The 14884-nt window shown below is 38.1% G+C and overlaps 1 protein-coding gene across 50 annotated transcripts in view; it reads right to left on the bottom strand.

Moving 5' to 3' along the window:
- Positions 1–867: 867 nt before the first annotated feature.
- The window catches only part of NEB (nebulin), a 203584-nt gene continuing 189567 nt past the window's right edge, over positions 868–14884 (bottom strand). For 6 of the 50 annotated variants that reach the window (XM_069577574.1, XM_069577579.1, XM_069577581.1 and 3 more), the window contains 6 exons: positions 7862–7969; positions 7573–7756; positions 7348–7440; positions 6272–6418; positions 5877–5983; positions 868–1627 (listed from right to left, as the gene is read on the bottom strand). In XM_069577574.1, coding sequence (XP_069433675.1) covers positions 1454–1627; positions 5877–5983; positions 6272–6418; positions 7348–7440; positions 7573–7756; positions 7862–7969 — 813 coding nt within the window. In that variant the 3' untranslated portion in view covers positions 868–1453. Of the gene's footprint in view, positions 1628–5876; positions 5984–6271; positions 6419–7347; positions 7441–7572; positions 7757–7861; positions 7970–8807; positions 8901–9216; positions 9310–9604; positions 9698–11207; positions 11301–11819; positions 11913–12827; positions 12921–14546; positions 14640–14884 lie in introns of all 50 variants that reach the window. The other 44 variants (XM_069577531.1, XM_069577538.1, XM_069577553.1 and 41 more) reach the window with 21 other exon arrangements.

Genomic DNA, 14884 nt, shown 5'->3' with positions numbered 1-14884 from the left:
ATTTCTCCCATTCCGAGGTTGTCTTTTTGATTATATGATGGTTTTCCTTTGATGTGCAAAAGCTTAAGGTTTGATTAGGTTCCATTTGTTTATTTTTGCTTTTATTTTGCTTAGAAGACTGTAAATTCATACTTTCAACTAAGAAAAAGTGTAAGACTTAGTGATGTTGAAAGATACTGTGATTAGTTTACTATGGCTTCTGTAAAAATCAGAAACTAAAAGGCTTAAATAATAGAAATTTATTGTCTTGGTTCTGTAGGCTAGAAGTCTGACATAAGGTGTCAACAAGGGTTGGTTCCTTCTGAGGGCTGTGAGGAAGGCTATTCCATGCCTCTCCTCTAGCTTCTTGTGGTTTGCTAGCAATTTTTGGCTTTCCATCACCCCAGTCTCTGCCTTCATTTTCATATGTGCTCTTTGCTCTGTGTCTCCAGACACAAATTAAGGAGCTTAGGAAGAGCAGTATTACTACAGCAATAAAATAACGTGACAGATCTTTTGCATTTTAGTAAAGGTAATCTGTACACTGAAGCAACAAGCCATTATTGGTTGGCACTCCACTCTTTGCCCATTTAATGTCTTTAACACAAACTGCCAACCTACTGGATCCAGATGAGGAAGAGCCCTTGAAGTTAGGATTGGATCCCACAGCTATTTCTAAAACAACTTTATAAGCCAAGCCATAAGGAAAGCTTGCTGAACACAGTCCTACATTTGTTCATGGTTTTAATTGAAATAGTTGATTTTCAGTGTTGTGTCTCGTGCATTTTTCAGTTTTTGTAGTGAAGTCTAGCATAGATTTGCTCTGTTGAAGTTTTTATTTATAGATCTTAAAACTATTAAAAAGTAATGCTCATTCCATCAATGGTGTTTGTTGCAGAATTATAGACTTTATTAGACACTAGTATAACACCAGTTTATATTGACTATCAGCTTCATAACTTCAGAACTGGATTAGAAATACAAGTATCAGCAGTTAATAAGCAAGGAAAAGGAGTATCTGCCATTTTTTAAAAATGTGTTTAACATGTTTAGAATTCTTGATTTAGAAAAGAAATACTGTTAAACATTTTAGTAATGGAGAAAGACTGGGTTGATACAGCGATAATATAACAATGCAGAAACTTTTTAAAAATGTCTGCTGAAATCATTTTAAAACCCAAAAGAAAATTTTTTAATTATATAAAAAAACCACCTATGGGTTTAATGTTGTCTCAGGTTTTATGTGCAAGTCCAGAAAATAGAGGTAAGTCTAGTTTAATAATTGGATAGATTAATTGTACTAATATACTGGTGAATTACTTAGGTACGTGTAGAAACAAATTAAGGGATGGTACGACGGTAACTCTCAACAAAAACTATTAAGCAATTTGAGAACTCAGAATAGTGGAGAGTCTAAACTGAAATACTAACAAGATTTGTAGGTTCTATAGACAGGATTGATGCTTTGAAGTATCTAAATAGCTTCAACGTAGTTGGCTGGGAGCATGCCAGTCCTGCCAGTCCTCTGCACAGTGCCATACATCCAACCTTCATCAATAGCTTGAACATTGACAATGGCATCGCCATCTTTGAAGGATACCTCATCTGCATCAGCAGCCATATAATCATACATGGCACGGAAGATTTTCTGTCGGTAAGGACAAAAAAGGGAAATGTTAGATTTGCAACAATTAACCTAAACAGCTAATTTTAAAGTTATGACACCAAAAACTTAAGTTGCACGAAACAGAATGTGCAACTACCACCAAAACTAAAAGGACGAACTAGGAAAAAAATTTGCAAATCATATATCCAATAAGGATTACTGTCTATCTGATGACTCAGATGGTAAAGAATCTGCCTGTCAATGCAGGAGATTTGGGTTCGATCCCTGGGTCAGGAAGGTCCCCTGAAGAAAGAAATGGGAACCCACTCCAGTATTCTTGCCTAGAGAATTCCATGGACAGAGGAACCTGGTGGGCTACAGTCCATGGGGGTCACAGAGTTGGACACGACTGACTGACTACATACACCACATCTATTCAGATCCTTTGCTGAGGATCTGAATTGTCGAAAGGAGATACACCAAGAGCTAACATGCACATGAAAATACATCATTAGTCACCAGGAAAATGTAAAGCTACAATGTAATACCACTACACACTGGAATGGTAACTGTAAAAAGGTATTGAGGATGTGGAAAAATTGAAATATTTTATAAACTGCAGATGCAAATGGAAAATGGTGCACACAGTTTGGAAATTTCTATTTTAGATAGTTACCATGTGACCTAGCATTCTACTCCTAGGTATATACCCAAGAGGAATGAACGTATGTCCACACAATAACTTGTATGCCCTTATTCATAATAGCTAAAAACTAGAAACAGCTCAAATGCCCACCAACTGATGAAGGAAACAAACATTTTCATACAATGTAGTAATACTTGCTAATATAAAGGAATTAGTACTGATAAATGATACATGGATAAACCTAAAAACATAAAACCAGTCACAGCAGGCCACATATTACATGATTTCATATATGTCCTAAATAGGCAAACACAGAAATTTCATTAGTGGTTATACTACTGTGGAAAATTCTGAAAGAGAGGAATACCAGACCACCTGACCTACCTCTATATGCAGGTCAAGAAGCAACAGAACTGGACATGGAACAACAGACTGGTTCCAAATAGGAAAAGGAGTATGTCAAGGCTGTATATTGTCACCCTGCTTATTTAACTTATATGCAGAGAACATCATGAGAAACGCTGGGCTGGAAGAAGCACAAGCTGGAATCAAGGTTGCCGGGAGAAATATCAATAAGCTCAAATATGCAGATGACACCACCCTTATGGCAGAAAGTGAAGAGGAACTAAAAAGCCTCTTGATGAAAGAGGAGAGTGAGAAAGTTGGCTTAAAGCTCAACATTCAGAAAACTATGATCATGGCATCTGGTCCCATCACTTCATGGGAAATAGACGAGGAAACAGTGGAAACAGTGTCAGACTATTTTGGGGGGCTCCAAAATCACTGCAGATGGTGACTGCAGCCATGAAATAAAAAGACACTTCTTGGAAGGAAAGTTATGACCAACCTAGATAGCATGTTCAAAGGCAGAGACGTTACCTTGCCAACAAAGGTTTGTCTAGTCAAGGCTATGGTTTTTCCAGTGGTCATGTATGGATGTAAGAGTTGGACTGTGAAGAAAGCTGAGCACTGAAGAATTGATGCTTTTGAACTGTGGTGTTGGAGAAGACTCTTGAGAGTCCCTTGGACTGCAAGGAGATCCAACCAGTCCATTCTAAAGATCAGTCCTGGGTGTTCTTTGGAAGGAATGATGCTAAAGCTGAAACTCCAGTACTTTGGCCACCTCATGCGAAGAGTTGACATTGGAAAAGACTCTGATGCTGGGAGGGATTGGGGGCAGGAGGAGAAAGGGACAACAGAGGATGAGATGGCTGGATGGCATCACCGACTCGATGGACGTGAGTCTCAGTGAACTCTGGGAGTTGGTGATGAACAGGGAGGCCTGGCGTGCTGTGATTCATGGGGTTGCAGAGTCGTACACGACTGAGCAACTGAACTGAATGTTTTATTAGGGAAAAAGAATTTGAAAAAATCAGCAATAGTGCATATTTCTCTCTCTGAGAATTTGGAAGCATACCAGAAATAAGTTTTTCTGGAAAGCTAATTTGAACAATGGTGAAAACAAAAAATACAGTATGGTGAGAAAGGAAAATGGGGTGTGGCTAATCAAGAGCATAAAGTTTCAGTTAAGCAAGATGAAGGAATGCTAGAGTTGTGTTGTGCTGTTCTAGAGACAACCCAACCTTGAACCTGTAGTAAATGTACGCTGAAAAATAAGAGGGTAGGTAGATCTCATGTTAAGTGTCCTTACAACAATGAAAGGTTTACAAACTAACAGTTTAGAGATACAAATTTGAAAGTGCCCAGATTTTCTTCATAGGAGCAGCCACTGGTTAGTTATTTGGCATGAAACCTACATATTTTTCCCTAGCATTCTGAAACACACAGATTCACATTCAAGGATAGCCCCCCACATAAGTGGAATACTATAAACAATACTTGTTCTTTCCATTTGATATAGCTTGGAGGTCTGTCTGTATATAGATTTATTCTGAAGAGAATTCCATATTTTAATAATAACCACAAGTTATTTAGCCATTTCTGTATTTCTAGACAGTTAACTATCACTCTGTATTCGTCCACTAACCCCACAGTGTTTGTCTTCAGGTGTCTGTCTTTGGGCTGAATGTATCAGGTCAAAGTTACTTGCCTTTTAAGTTTTCTTAAAAGTTTGCTACTCTAATAGAATACTTTGTTATAATTTGCATATTTATGGTTAGTAGTCATGGTGAACCTCTTTTCCTTGGCCATTTTTATTTCTTTTGTTGTAGATGGTTTAGTCATATGCTTCCAGGCCTCATTTTGAAGGGAAGGGGAATAATAATGACTTTTGGATACTTTATGCGGTTTTAGATACTAATCTTTTGTTATGTATAATTTCTCCCAGTTTGATATTTCTTTTTGTTATAGTCTTTTCCTTTACATTCTAGATTTTTGAAGTTGCCAAGGAAGATTTCCCATTCTCCAATATTGTAAAAATAATCTTTTTCTGTACTATTTTACAATTTTGCTTTTTTCCCTCTGCTTATTTGTAACTCTTTTCGAGTCTGTTTTTGGACTTCACTTGTTTTAAAATCTATTCTCATGCTAAATTCATATTTAATTACAATAGTTTTCTAGCATATTTTACTTTTATGGTTAAGTCCTTTCCTATTGTCATTTTCAAAATTTGCTTAAAAATTTACATCTTTACTCTTTCAAATAAATTTTAGGATTAATGTATAAAATTATTATAACTATCATACTAGGATTTGATTGGAATTACCTTGCATTTATGGATTTATTTCTGGAGAAATGACTGCTAGATTCCCTTCCTGAACTATAATAGGCTTGAATACTTACCAATCTTTATGTCCTTTACCAATCTTTATGTCCTTTAGTAAAGATTTTCTTCATACAGATATTGTTCATTTCATTCGTAAAGAATTATAATATTATGTTGTAATATTATGAGATCCAGTTCCCTGACCAGGGATCGAACCTGGGCCCCCTGCATTGGGAGCTGAGAGTCTTAACCACAGGACCAGCAGGGAAGTCCCAAGAGATCCAGGGTTTTAGACTGAGTTTTAAGATAGTCTGGTGAACTGGTGAGCATGATTTGACTTATCTCTTGTACATATAAGGTATGACTAGACTACATGTGACATGTGCACACACACATACTATGGAAGAATGATTCCAAACAACAGATGCTTTGCTTTAAGATGGTGGGTGGGTCTCATGAGCCCACAATGATTATTTTGCTTTAGTTTTTCTGTGTGTTTTGTGCGTGTCCGTGTGTGTGTTTTTAAGTCCCTGAATAATGCTCTTTAGTTATGTGAGTTGTTAATGAAGGTTCTCTGATATTTATTACTGTTGCTGCTAAGTCACTTCCGTTGTGTCCGACTCTGTGCAACCCCATAGACGGCAGCCCACCAGGCTTCCCCGTCCCTGGGATTCTCCAGGCAAGAACACTGGAGTGGGTTGCCATTTCCTTCTCCAATGCAGGAAAGTGAAAAGTGAAAGTGAAGTCGCTCAGTTGTGTCCTACCCTCAGTGACCCCATGGACTGCAGCCTTCCAGCCTCTTCTGTCCATGGGATTTTCCAGGCAAGAGTACTGGAGTGGGGTGCCATTGCCTTCTCCAGTTTATTACTGTTAGCATTATACAAAACAGAAGTTTTGATTTAAAAAAAAGATCACACCTGTAAACCATTATTTCGCATATCAAAATAGAAGGATGACTTGAGTAAGTGATGGTTACTTACTCCAGCAGTGGAGGGATGGGATGGGATGGAGGATACCGTTGTCTGCTGGGTAGCAACTGAAGATGATCGTTGCTGTGGCAGCTCTGTGGTTCTTGCATGTTTGTAACCTGAAAGGAAAGGGGAAAATAGCATTAGGAGAAAACGTGACTAGATATCATTTACTTTGTGTTTAGCAACTGAGCAGCAGTGTCTTTACCCCCTAATTTAAAAAGAATGTTTTCCAAGACAGGAGGAATGAAAATTAAATAGCTAACTGTATGTACATCTCCACAATTTTAGACTCATTAGAAGAAAAGGTCCAGATTTTTTTTCTGTTTCTACTCAAAGCATCTCTTTTAGTAACATCCAGTGAACTGGTTCCCACGGCTGTCTAGGTCAGGGCCATCCACTTGTACCTGTTGAGGTTGCAGAGAAGAAGACACCCCCATCACTGTAGGTAGAGAGGTGGGCAGCTTCTGAATGCTCAGACTTCTCCTCACCACCACTGACGCTCAGCCCACTGGCTGATCGAGACTGCTCCCGGCTCCGGCGCTGAGCTTGTGCTGAAGGAGGTAAGACCCATCAGAGAGTGGGCAGAAAGGAAATTTCCCTAGCAGTGATCCCTAATGGTAAGGAAATCTCAGTTGGTTTTTGTTCATTATCAAACAGTTTTTAGTAGATTTCCATGGATTAAACCCTCAAAACTCTATAATACAAGGTGGTCCTCGTTTTCCAGTTTAGAGTTTAATCACCCAAGGCCCCCTAACCATTCAGTGGTATTGTCAGGCTTCCAATACCTGAGTCTGTCCTTGACTACTGTTTCTTCCCTCTAGCCTGCTCATTTTCCTGGCTCACCAAAACAAACAGGTAGTAATGTTCATATTCAAATTCCACCTTTCACCTTCTCCAGAAAGTTCCCCTGATTTCCAAATTTATTTAGATGCCCTCTGTTTCCATAATCTGTGTGAAGACCGTTAAAACTGTTCATGTCAGGGTATAACTACTGATTTACTGGTCTCTTCATCAGACTAGAGTATAAATTCTCTGAGACTTACAGGCACTATGTATTATTTTACTTTGAACATGAATAAAGGGTATGAAGGCATGTGGCCTCTTGTTGAATGACTATCTTCCTTGACATAAGGGAGTTCAGAAAGTTGCTAAAAGTCAACCCTGTTTTTTTCCCTTTACTTATGTATTTTATTGTCATTATTTCTCCAAGAGAAAAATTTACTACCTGTTTTTCTTTAGGAGAAAAAATTACAATGGGGACCGAAGGGGACTTACCTTGAGGCAGTGAAACAATCTTTTCCTAATTTGAACTTGTCTAGAAAGTGAGCTTGGCCCACTAGTCAAGGAGATGTTTTTATGCTGAATGAGCAACTCAGGAAATTGAAAGCCCTGGAGGAGACAACTTTGAGCCTAAACGCCCCTGGCGCTAACCCACTAAATCGTGATGTTTATGTAGTAAGCCTTTTGCAGCATCACATACCATTAATCATGTGTAAGCTTCGGGACTGAATATTGTCTTCTGCTGGATCATAGTCAAAAACTGAGCCAGGATTGGTACGCCAGACACGTAAACCTGAAAGTGAGGTTAAGGGTCAGCACAGGTGTTCTCAGACTCTGACGCAAAATTTGGAGACGGAAACGTGATCCTAACCAACCACAGGCAGACTGGATACTTTAAAGCTGCTTTCCCCCAGATCCCAGTTACCTGTCACAGTTTCCTGGTCTTGGTCATTCCGTTTCTGTTCCATTTCCACCACTTTCCTCTGAATGCCCCGGTAGCTAATGTCACTGAAGTCCTGCATGTTCTTCTTCACTCTCTCAGTGATGGGGTCCGTCACCACCGGCGTGAAGCAGCCCTTGTGTTTCTCAAAGTCTTCATGATACTTCACCTGAAATTTCATGAATTCGTTCGGTGAAAATAGGATGGTGTGATCGTTTACTTTCTCCCTTGTTCCAGCAGGCTGCCCACCCCATCTGAGGAGTTCCTGACTCACCGTTGAGATGTGGCGCTGGGTCTCTCTCACCCGTCTCATCTCTGGCGTGTCCAAGACATAGGCAGCTTTGCCTTGTATTTGTTTCCGGAAGCTATCAGAATAAAGCACCTGACGGAGGAGAAACCATGGATGAGGGCAAGTTATGGTACCATTCTAATTCTGAAGTCTCAAAATCTTCCCAACAGATGGAAGTGAAGGGAGCTGGGGAGGGAAGCATGAGTCACCTAAAAATTCCCAGCAAGCCCGTGACAGCAGACCTGCTAGCAAGGGCTTGAATGAGATTTGTTTTGACTCTGAAAATATAACTTTCATTTTCAAAGGAGATGGGGCAAAGTATAATTTTGAAAGGAAAGGGAAAAAAGAATCGTTCTTGAATTTGCTGGGAATTGTAGCACCAGTACATTGGATGGTATATGGCACTAAGTGTGATATATTTGAAAGAACTATCCTTTAAAATAAGTGATCATTTTTTGAAGGGTTATGTCTAGATTTTATAAACCAGTGTGCTAATACAGAAATCAAAGTCTCAGACACGAAAAACCCAAAATATCAAAGTCAGAATAAGGCATCCATTTCATAGTATTACCTGTTTCATAAAGCATCTTAAAGGATTGCTGAAAACTGAGAATGTTAGGGAGTCAATATGTTACAGTCAGTTATGTAAGACTACCTCAGAGTAAAAGGGGAAAGAAAACATTGGCAATTAACTTGTTATGTCTTAGTACAATCATTTGGGATTTAAAAGCATAGTTGTGTTAATTTTAGTGTGAATTTTCAGTGGGATAAAAAAATGCACATTTTTATGGTGTTAAAATGTTATTTTCAAGATGTTGCGTTTCTCTTTTCGTTTTAGTGTGTTTTCCAGTTGAATGAGAAAGACACTTTATGATGTTAAATTGTTATTTTCTAAGTTGTTGCACTACTCCTTTTTAGTCCTGGAGAATACCGAGCTAATGTTTTCTTGGTTGCGCTTAGCTCTCTCCATCTCTGGAGTGACCGGTGTCGGAGTTGCTTTTCTCATATTCTCTTTGTACAACACCTAGAGGAGCCAAGAGAGCATCCAGATATCAGAGAGCAGAAACCCAATTCTGAAAACCACCATCTAGCTGTTGTTATGGCTCAATTATGTCACACTCTATAACACCTCATGAAGAGAAGCCATTAAAATGTTATGGTATAAAGCAAAAGAAGAAAGAAATCAGTTTGAGCTGGCAGGGTTGGTATGGTTTTTAAGTGGGTAAAGAAGGATTTTAAAAGATAAATTTTGGAGGAAACTGAGAGATAAATTAGTGGTATAACTATGTTTGCCAGGCTTGTTAAAAGTGTCATCATCTCTTTTTCCCTCTCTCAAATACCGAGCTAAAGTTTTCTTGATTGCGTTTGACTCTTTCCATCTCAGGAGTAAAGGGTGTGGGGGTGGCTTTCCCCAGGTTCTCTTTGTATAATACCTGTGAGATACAAAGTTGGACCCGAAAGTCATTGGGGGGCAGCAGTCAGGCTATTCAATGTAATGCGGTTTGGGGGAGAAAAACCCAGGTTTTATCTACTACTATTAGTGAGAACAACTCAAGAAAAAGCTTTAAAAAACAGTTAATGGCAACAGTCAATGTAGTATGTCGTTTAGGGGAGATTCTAAAAAAACTGGCATTTTTTTCTTTTTAACCTGGGATGGAGTTAGGAGCAGGTCAAACGGCAGGGGTTACTTTGCAGAATAAAAAGCACTTTTGTTTCTCAAGACAATACCGAGCTAATGTTCTCTTGATTGCGTTTGACTCTCTGCATCTCTGGAGTGACAGGGGTTGGGGTGCCTTTGCCCACATTTTCTTTGTACAAAACCTATGTGAGTCCAATGGATCCAAAAAGAAAAAAAGAGTGACAGTTACAAAAGATTAAACAGAACAGATCATTTGTTAGGAGGCTCAGGTTGCTAAACTATTTGGGCAGTAAGATTAGATGGAAAGAAATATGTTTCCAAAGCAAGCTGACAATAGTTAGAGCACATTTCCAGAGTAGAACCCTGTCCTGAAATCCTTGCGGCCTAACAGACATAACTATAACTTTTTGTGCCTAGTTCTGGGGCCCAGATGGGAGACCACCTTTACTCTACCACTAGTCTATGCATGCCAAGCACCTGACAGATCATGTCAGGATGTAGGAGAAGGTGCTTGAATACTTAGGAACAGGCACTTGAATAACACAGAAGGTGGAGGCTGCTCCCTACAGCGGAGTGGGAGACTGGGCCCTTCTGCCACACATCAGGGAAATGCATCTGTGTTGTGCCTCTTGCTTTAATTCAGAACATCATCATACTCATCAGTAAGTAAAAATGTTTTCAGGAATTACATCACTAATAGGGCTGGTCAGTAGGAAACAACACTAATGCGTTGTGAAAAATTCCCAGCCTCCCTGTCACCAGTGTCATTCTCGATGTCACAGAAGATCCGAGCCATGGCATTCAAGAGGAAGAATTCTGTCAAAGAACTGATCCTCAAAGTTGAGGTCCCTGGACAGCAAGGTTAACATCACCTGAGACTTTCTGGAATGGCAACATATCTGGCCCCATACCAGATCTACAGAATAAGAGACTTGAGACTCAGGGCCCTAGTGACCCTGAAGCACACTAAAGTCTCAGTAGTTCCAGTATCGGAGGAACCTCTCCAGTATGTAAGGCAGTGTCCCCACACGAACCCCAATCCACAGCCATCTCTTTACATCACAGAACACAGGCTTACAAAAAGTGGCTTACTAAAATTAGCATTTAAAGACCGTGATAGACAGAAGAACAGAAATAACTAAAATTGGTAAAACAAAAAATAGTTCAAATGACACTCCTTTTAAAGTAAATGGACAGTGATTTGGCAAAACCACTACTGGATCTTAATTTATGTCATTATGCCTGAAGGATAGGATAGGGGTTATTTTTCCCAAGGTCTCTTTGTCCAAATCTGACGGGGTAAATTATAACCTAAAGTCAGCTGCAAAAAAAAATAAAATCGCAATTCTGATGTTCCAGAAAGAATCCTGTCACACCTACTACTCCACTCCCGACTTTTCACAAATACATAAAACAAAGAGACCTTAGGGATAATGGATAGTTAAGTTTAGGGAGAGACGAGCAAAGGATGACATTGGAAAATCTGTTACTTCCTGATATTAGAACTTTAAAATAATGGATTAAAGCAACATTGTTATTCTGAGGTTAAGTCCAGGAGTAGCCCTAAAGAAGGAAAAAGGATAAATGTGATTAAGAAATTCACAAAATTTCAGTTATCTTTAAAAAGTAGGATTAATATGTATTATTTTAAACTATTAAAGAAGTGGGTTTTTTTTGTCTTGCCACAAGTACCGAGCTAATATTTTCTTGATTGTGTTTGATTCTCTCCATCTCTGGAGTGACAGGTAAAGGGGTTCCCTTGCCCATGTTTTCTTTGTATAACACCTGTGTGATGAGAAAGCATCCAGAAAAACAACCGTAAGTAACATTTGTTGTGAGACTTTAAGGGTGAGTTCAACTTCCTTGTTATCAAACGACACAATAATCCAAGGAGCCAGGAGTTATATGCTGAGAAGATGCCACCAAAAACTTTAACGATAGCCATTCTTGGGATAAGGAGACTGACTTTATCTAGGGTCTTTAGCTGCTGGGGAAAAGCTGTGAAATTACCTTCCAAATAAACACATGAGGATTTGAGACTGTTAGAATGTGGTTTTGTTGTTATCCAAGCAAACTAAAAGAAAACAGGTTTTAAAAAATATTTTTAAGTGCCAGGTGGAATAGAAATCAGAGTTAGAAAAAGGATCCATAGTAGTACCACAGAAATGAGTAAAGGTCCTCTTGCTAAGTGAGGTATACTAGAAGCAAAGGAAGGGAAGTAGGTTTAAAAGAAGAAAAAATGTTAAGTATCAATTTCTTTACGAGGTTAAATGACATTATCTTCTCCCTTTCTTTCCAAAATACCGAGCTAAGGTTCTCTTGATTGAGTTTGACTCTCTGCATCTCTGGAGTGGTGGAGACTGGGATTCCTGTGCCCAGGTTTTCTTTGTATAGCACCTGTGTGATGAGAAAGCATCCAGAACAGAAAGAGCAGTCAGCCACTCTCCCCTTCTTGCAGAGCAGTGGCGAGCAGCAGGGCAGAGAGGAAGAGAATGAGTTAGAGGAAGGAAAATACCAGAAGCTTCTAGGTCCATCCAGTAGGAGCCTAAAGACATCCTTAAAAGCAAGGGAATGCAGGAAGGAGCAGCAAAAACTTGAAAGTTTTGTTGCTGAACTAATCTCTGCAATGCTGAGCAAAGGAGAGCACCACAGAAAGGAACCATGAGCTGCACCCCCAAGCTTGGTATGAGGATGGGAGAAAACAGAAAGGGCAGAGACAGGAGAACCAAGGAAGTTATTTTGTTTTGGAAATATTAATCAACCACGTAAGGATATTTAGGTTTCATAAACATTGCATATTTGAAGGTACATACACACAGATCTTCTTTTGTTGACTTTCAAAAGAAGTCAAATTTTTAGTTTGGGTGAAATATTGGGAGGAATTATACTTGAGGCAAATGGAGACCAGTGACAAAATGCTAAAAGAACTTGAAAATATCTATACAAATACCAGTAGAGATCAAAAAGGTTAGAATAGGAAATAAGGCCAACAGTTTATATTTATCTACAGAACAAATTTTTGTAAATTCTACGTTCAAAGTTGCCAAAGCAGGATAGATGTGGGGGCTTAGAGAATTGGGTATGTTATGTTTTTAAAGGTTGGAAAGTAATATTGAACATTTTTTAAGTGATATTAATGTTTAACCAAACTGGGGAAACTGATTTCACAGGAAATGGCAGCATTAAGTTGGGAACAAGACATGTCAAAGTTTTTACTGGAATAAGTTGATTAGGTTTTAAGATATAGCCATTAATCTTTTTTAAAAAGGATTTTAAATTAGTTAAAGGGTTTTTTGTTTGTTTTTTAAATACCGAACTAAAGTTTTCTTGATTGTGTTTGACTCTCTCCATCTCTGGAGTGATGGGAATTGGAATCCCTTTCCCGATGTTTTCTTTGTATAACACCTGTACGACATAAGAAAGCATCCAGAAAAGAACAAGAGCAGTCAAAACAGCCCTTTCAGCTATCATTTAGGGAGCCTATGAAACACAGACATCACACAGGAAAGACAAATCACCAAGTCAGCCTGTCTTTTCTAGTACAGGTCTGGATGAGAACATGTTCCACATTTCCCTGGCTAAAGGGCCAGTGTATTTGATATTCAATTTTTATGCTAACTTATGTTAAATGTTGATTTTCTGTGTTAAAATTTAAGAAAAATTATTTTATAAAAGTACTAAAATACTTAGTGTACCATAGAAAGGTTATTTTTTAATTGGAGGGCAAATATTCATTTTCCCTACACAGAATATTCATTTTACAGAATAACATATTTTAAACCTCAGGTCAAATCTATGCAATATAGAAAATAGGTCTTTGTTGTGTAAATTCACGTTATACAAGTGGTTGAGTCTAAATACAGAATCTTTAAAGGTTCTATGTACTACTGGACAATTTTGCCTAAATGCAACCTATGTAAAAATTAACACAAATGGTTACTTAAAGGAAGAAATTGTCCAGGATCATCAGGATCATTAATATCTCAAATAGATATAAACAATGATATACTTACTCTAATATAGATGAAAATAATTTTTAAATAACTTTGAAAATTAATGTAAACCTTTCCAAAAGAAGGAATAATAATAACAAACCTATAGGGAAAACAGTAAATATAACATTCTAAAAATATCAATTTATACTGAAAAGTCAATAAAATCAAAAGATTGTTAGTGAATAGTGATTACAAACAAAACAAAACACAAAAAGACAGTGGGACCAAAGAAAGTTACTGATGTTATCTGGAAGTTTGATTCCTTCACATAATTATTTCAATGAACAATTAAACATTTTGGATGAAACCTCTCCCTACTGCTCTACTCCTTCCACCCCCCAAAAAAGGAATCCAGCTAAATTTTCCTAATGACATTGGATTCTCCATCTCAGGCATAAGTGAATCTAGGATACTTATATAAAAGCTTCACAGATTATTGAGTATTATAGTTTTCAACAAAAATATTAAGAAAAACATAAACTCATCTAATTCAAATATTTTTTTAAAAATCAGAAGGTCTGGATTTCTATTGATGGAATGTCTTGTTTGGAACAAGTATCAAGATTCCTTTGGGTTCTGATTCTGAGCAGTTTTCTCTCTTGTTGCCACTGTTTAAAAGGTAGGATCTCTGTTAAGGTAATACCTGTCCTCAGCAAGGGCCATTATTTCTACATGGGGCCTCAAGTCCTGTGTCTTTTCTTACAGTGCTAACCCAGCCACATCAAAAATAGTTCTAAGTAAGTAAAAGCTATATAGTACTGGGGGGTTTTGGATATCAATTAACTTCAAAAGTCCTATAAAACATGGAAAGGAACCTGTGAAAAGTTGTAAAGGACTGTTATAGGAAGTATAAAATGTTAGAATCAAATGGTGAGTAAGAGATCTGGAAAAAGGAAGAATTCAGTTGATGAGTTTTTTTGTTTTTTGTTTTAAAGAATTTGTTAAACTGATTATTTTATAGGGACTAAAAGGAGTTTTGATAGAAAGGTATTATTATTTTTTAATACGAAGTTAAAAGGAGCTTTCTCCCAAATACCGAGCTAAAGTTCTCCTGGTTGCGCTTGACCCGCTCCATCTCAGGGGTGACAGGGAGGGGAGTCCCCTTGCTCAAGTTCTCTTTGTACAGAATCTGTGTGTATAAAACCAACAATCAGATCAGCCTGGATCCATTGTTTAGGTAGACTTAGCTTTTAAGGTAGGCTCTAAAAGTGTTTTTGCTTGTTTGTTTTCCTAATGACATGAAATAGGCCTAAATAAATTTAAGAAATAGAACAAGTATAGATTACCTTTGGTCATTTCATCACAAACAGTATGAGGTCTGTCTCATACAAAAACAGTGGCATTAATACCCACAGAACTTTCAGATTACAGGCA

The sequence above is a fragment of the Ovis canadensis genome, chromosome 2, assembly GCF_042477335.2.
Source record: "Ovis canadensis isolate MfBH-ARS-UI-01 breed Bighorn chromosome 2, ARS-UI_OviCan_v2, whole genome shotgun sequence".
In the NCBI taxonomy this organism is placed as follows: domain Eukaryota; kingdom Metazoa; phylum Chordata; class Mammalia; order Artiodactyla; family Bovidae; genus Ovis; species Ovis canadensis.
The sequence above is the reverse complement of the archived record's forward strand: the minus strand, read 5'-3'. Positions and strand labels throughout refer to the sequence as shown.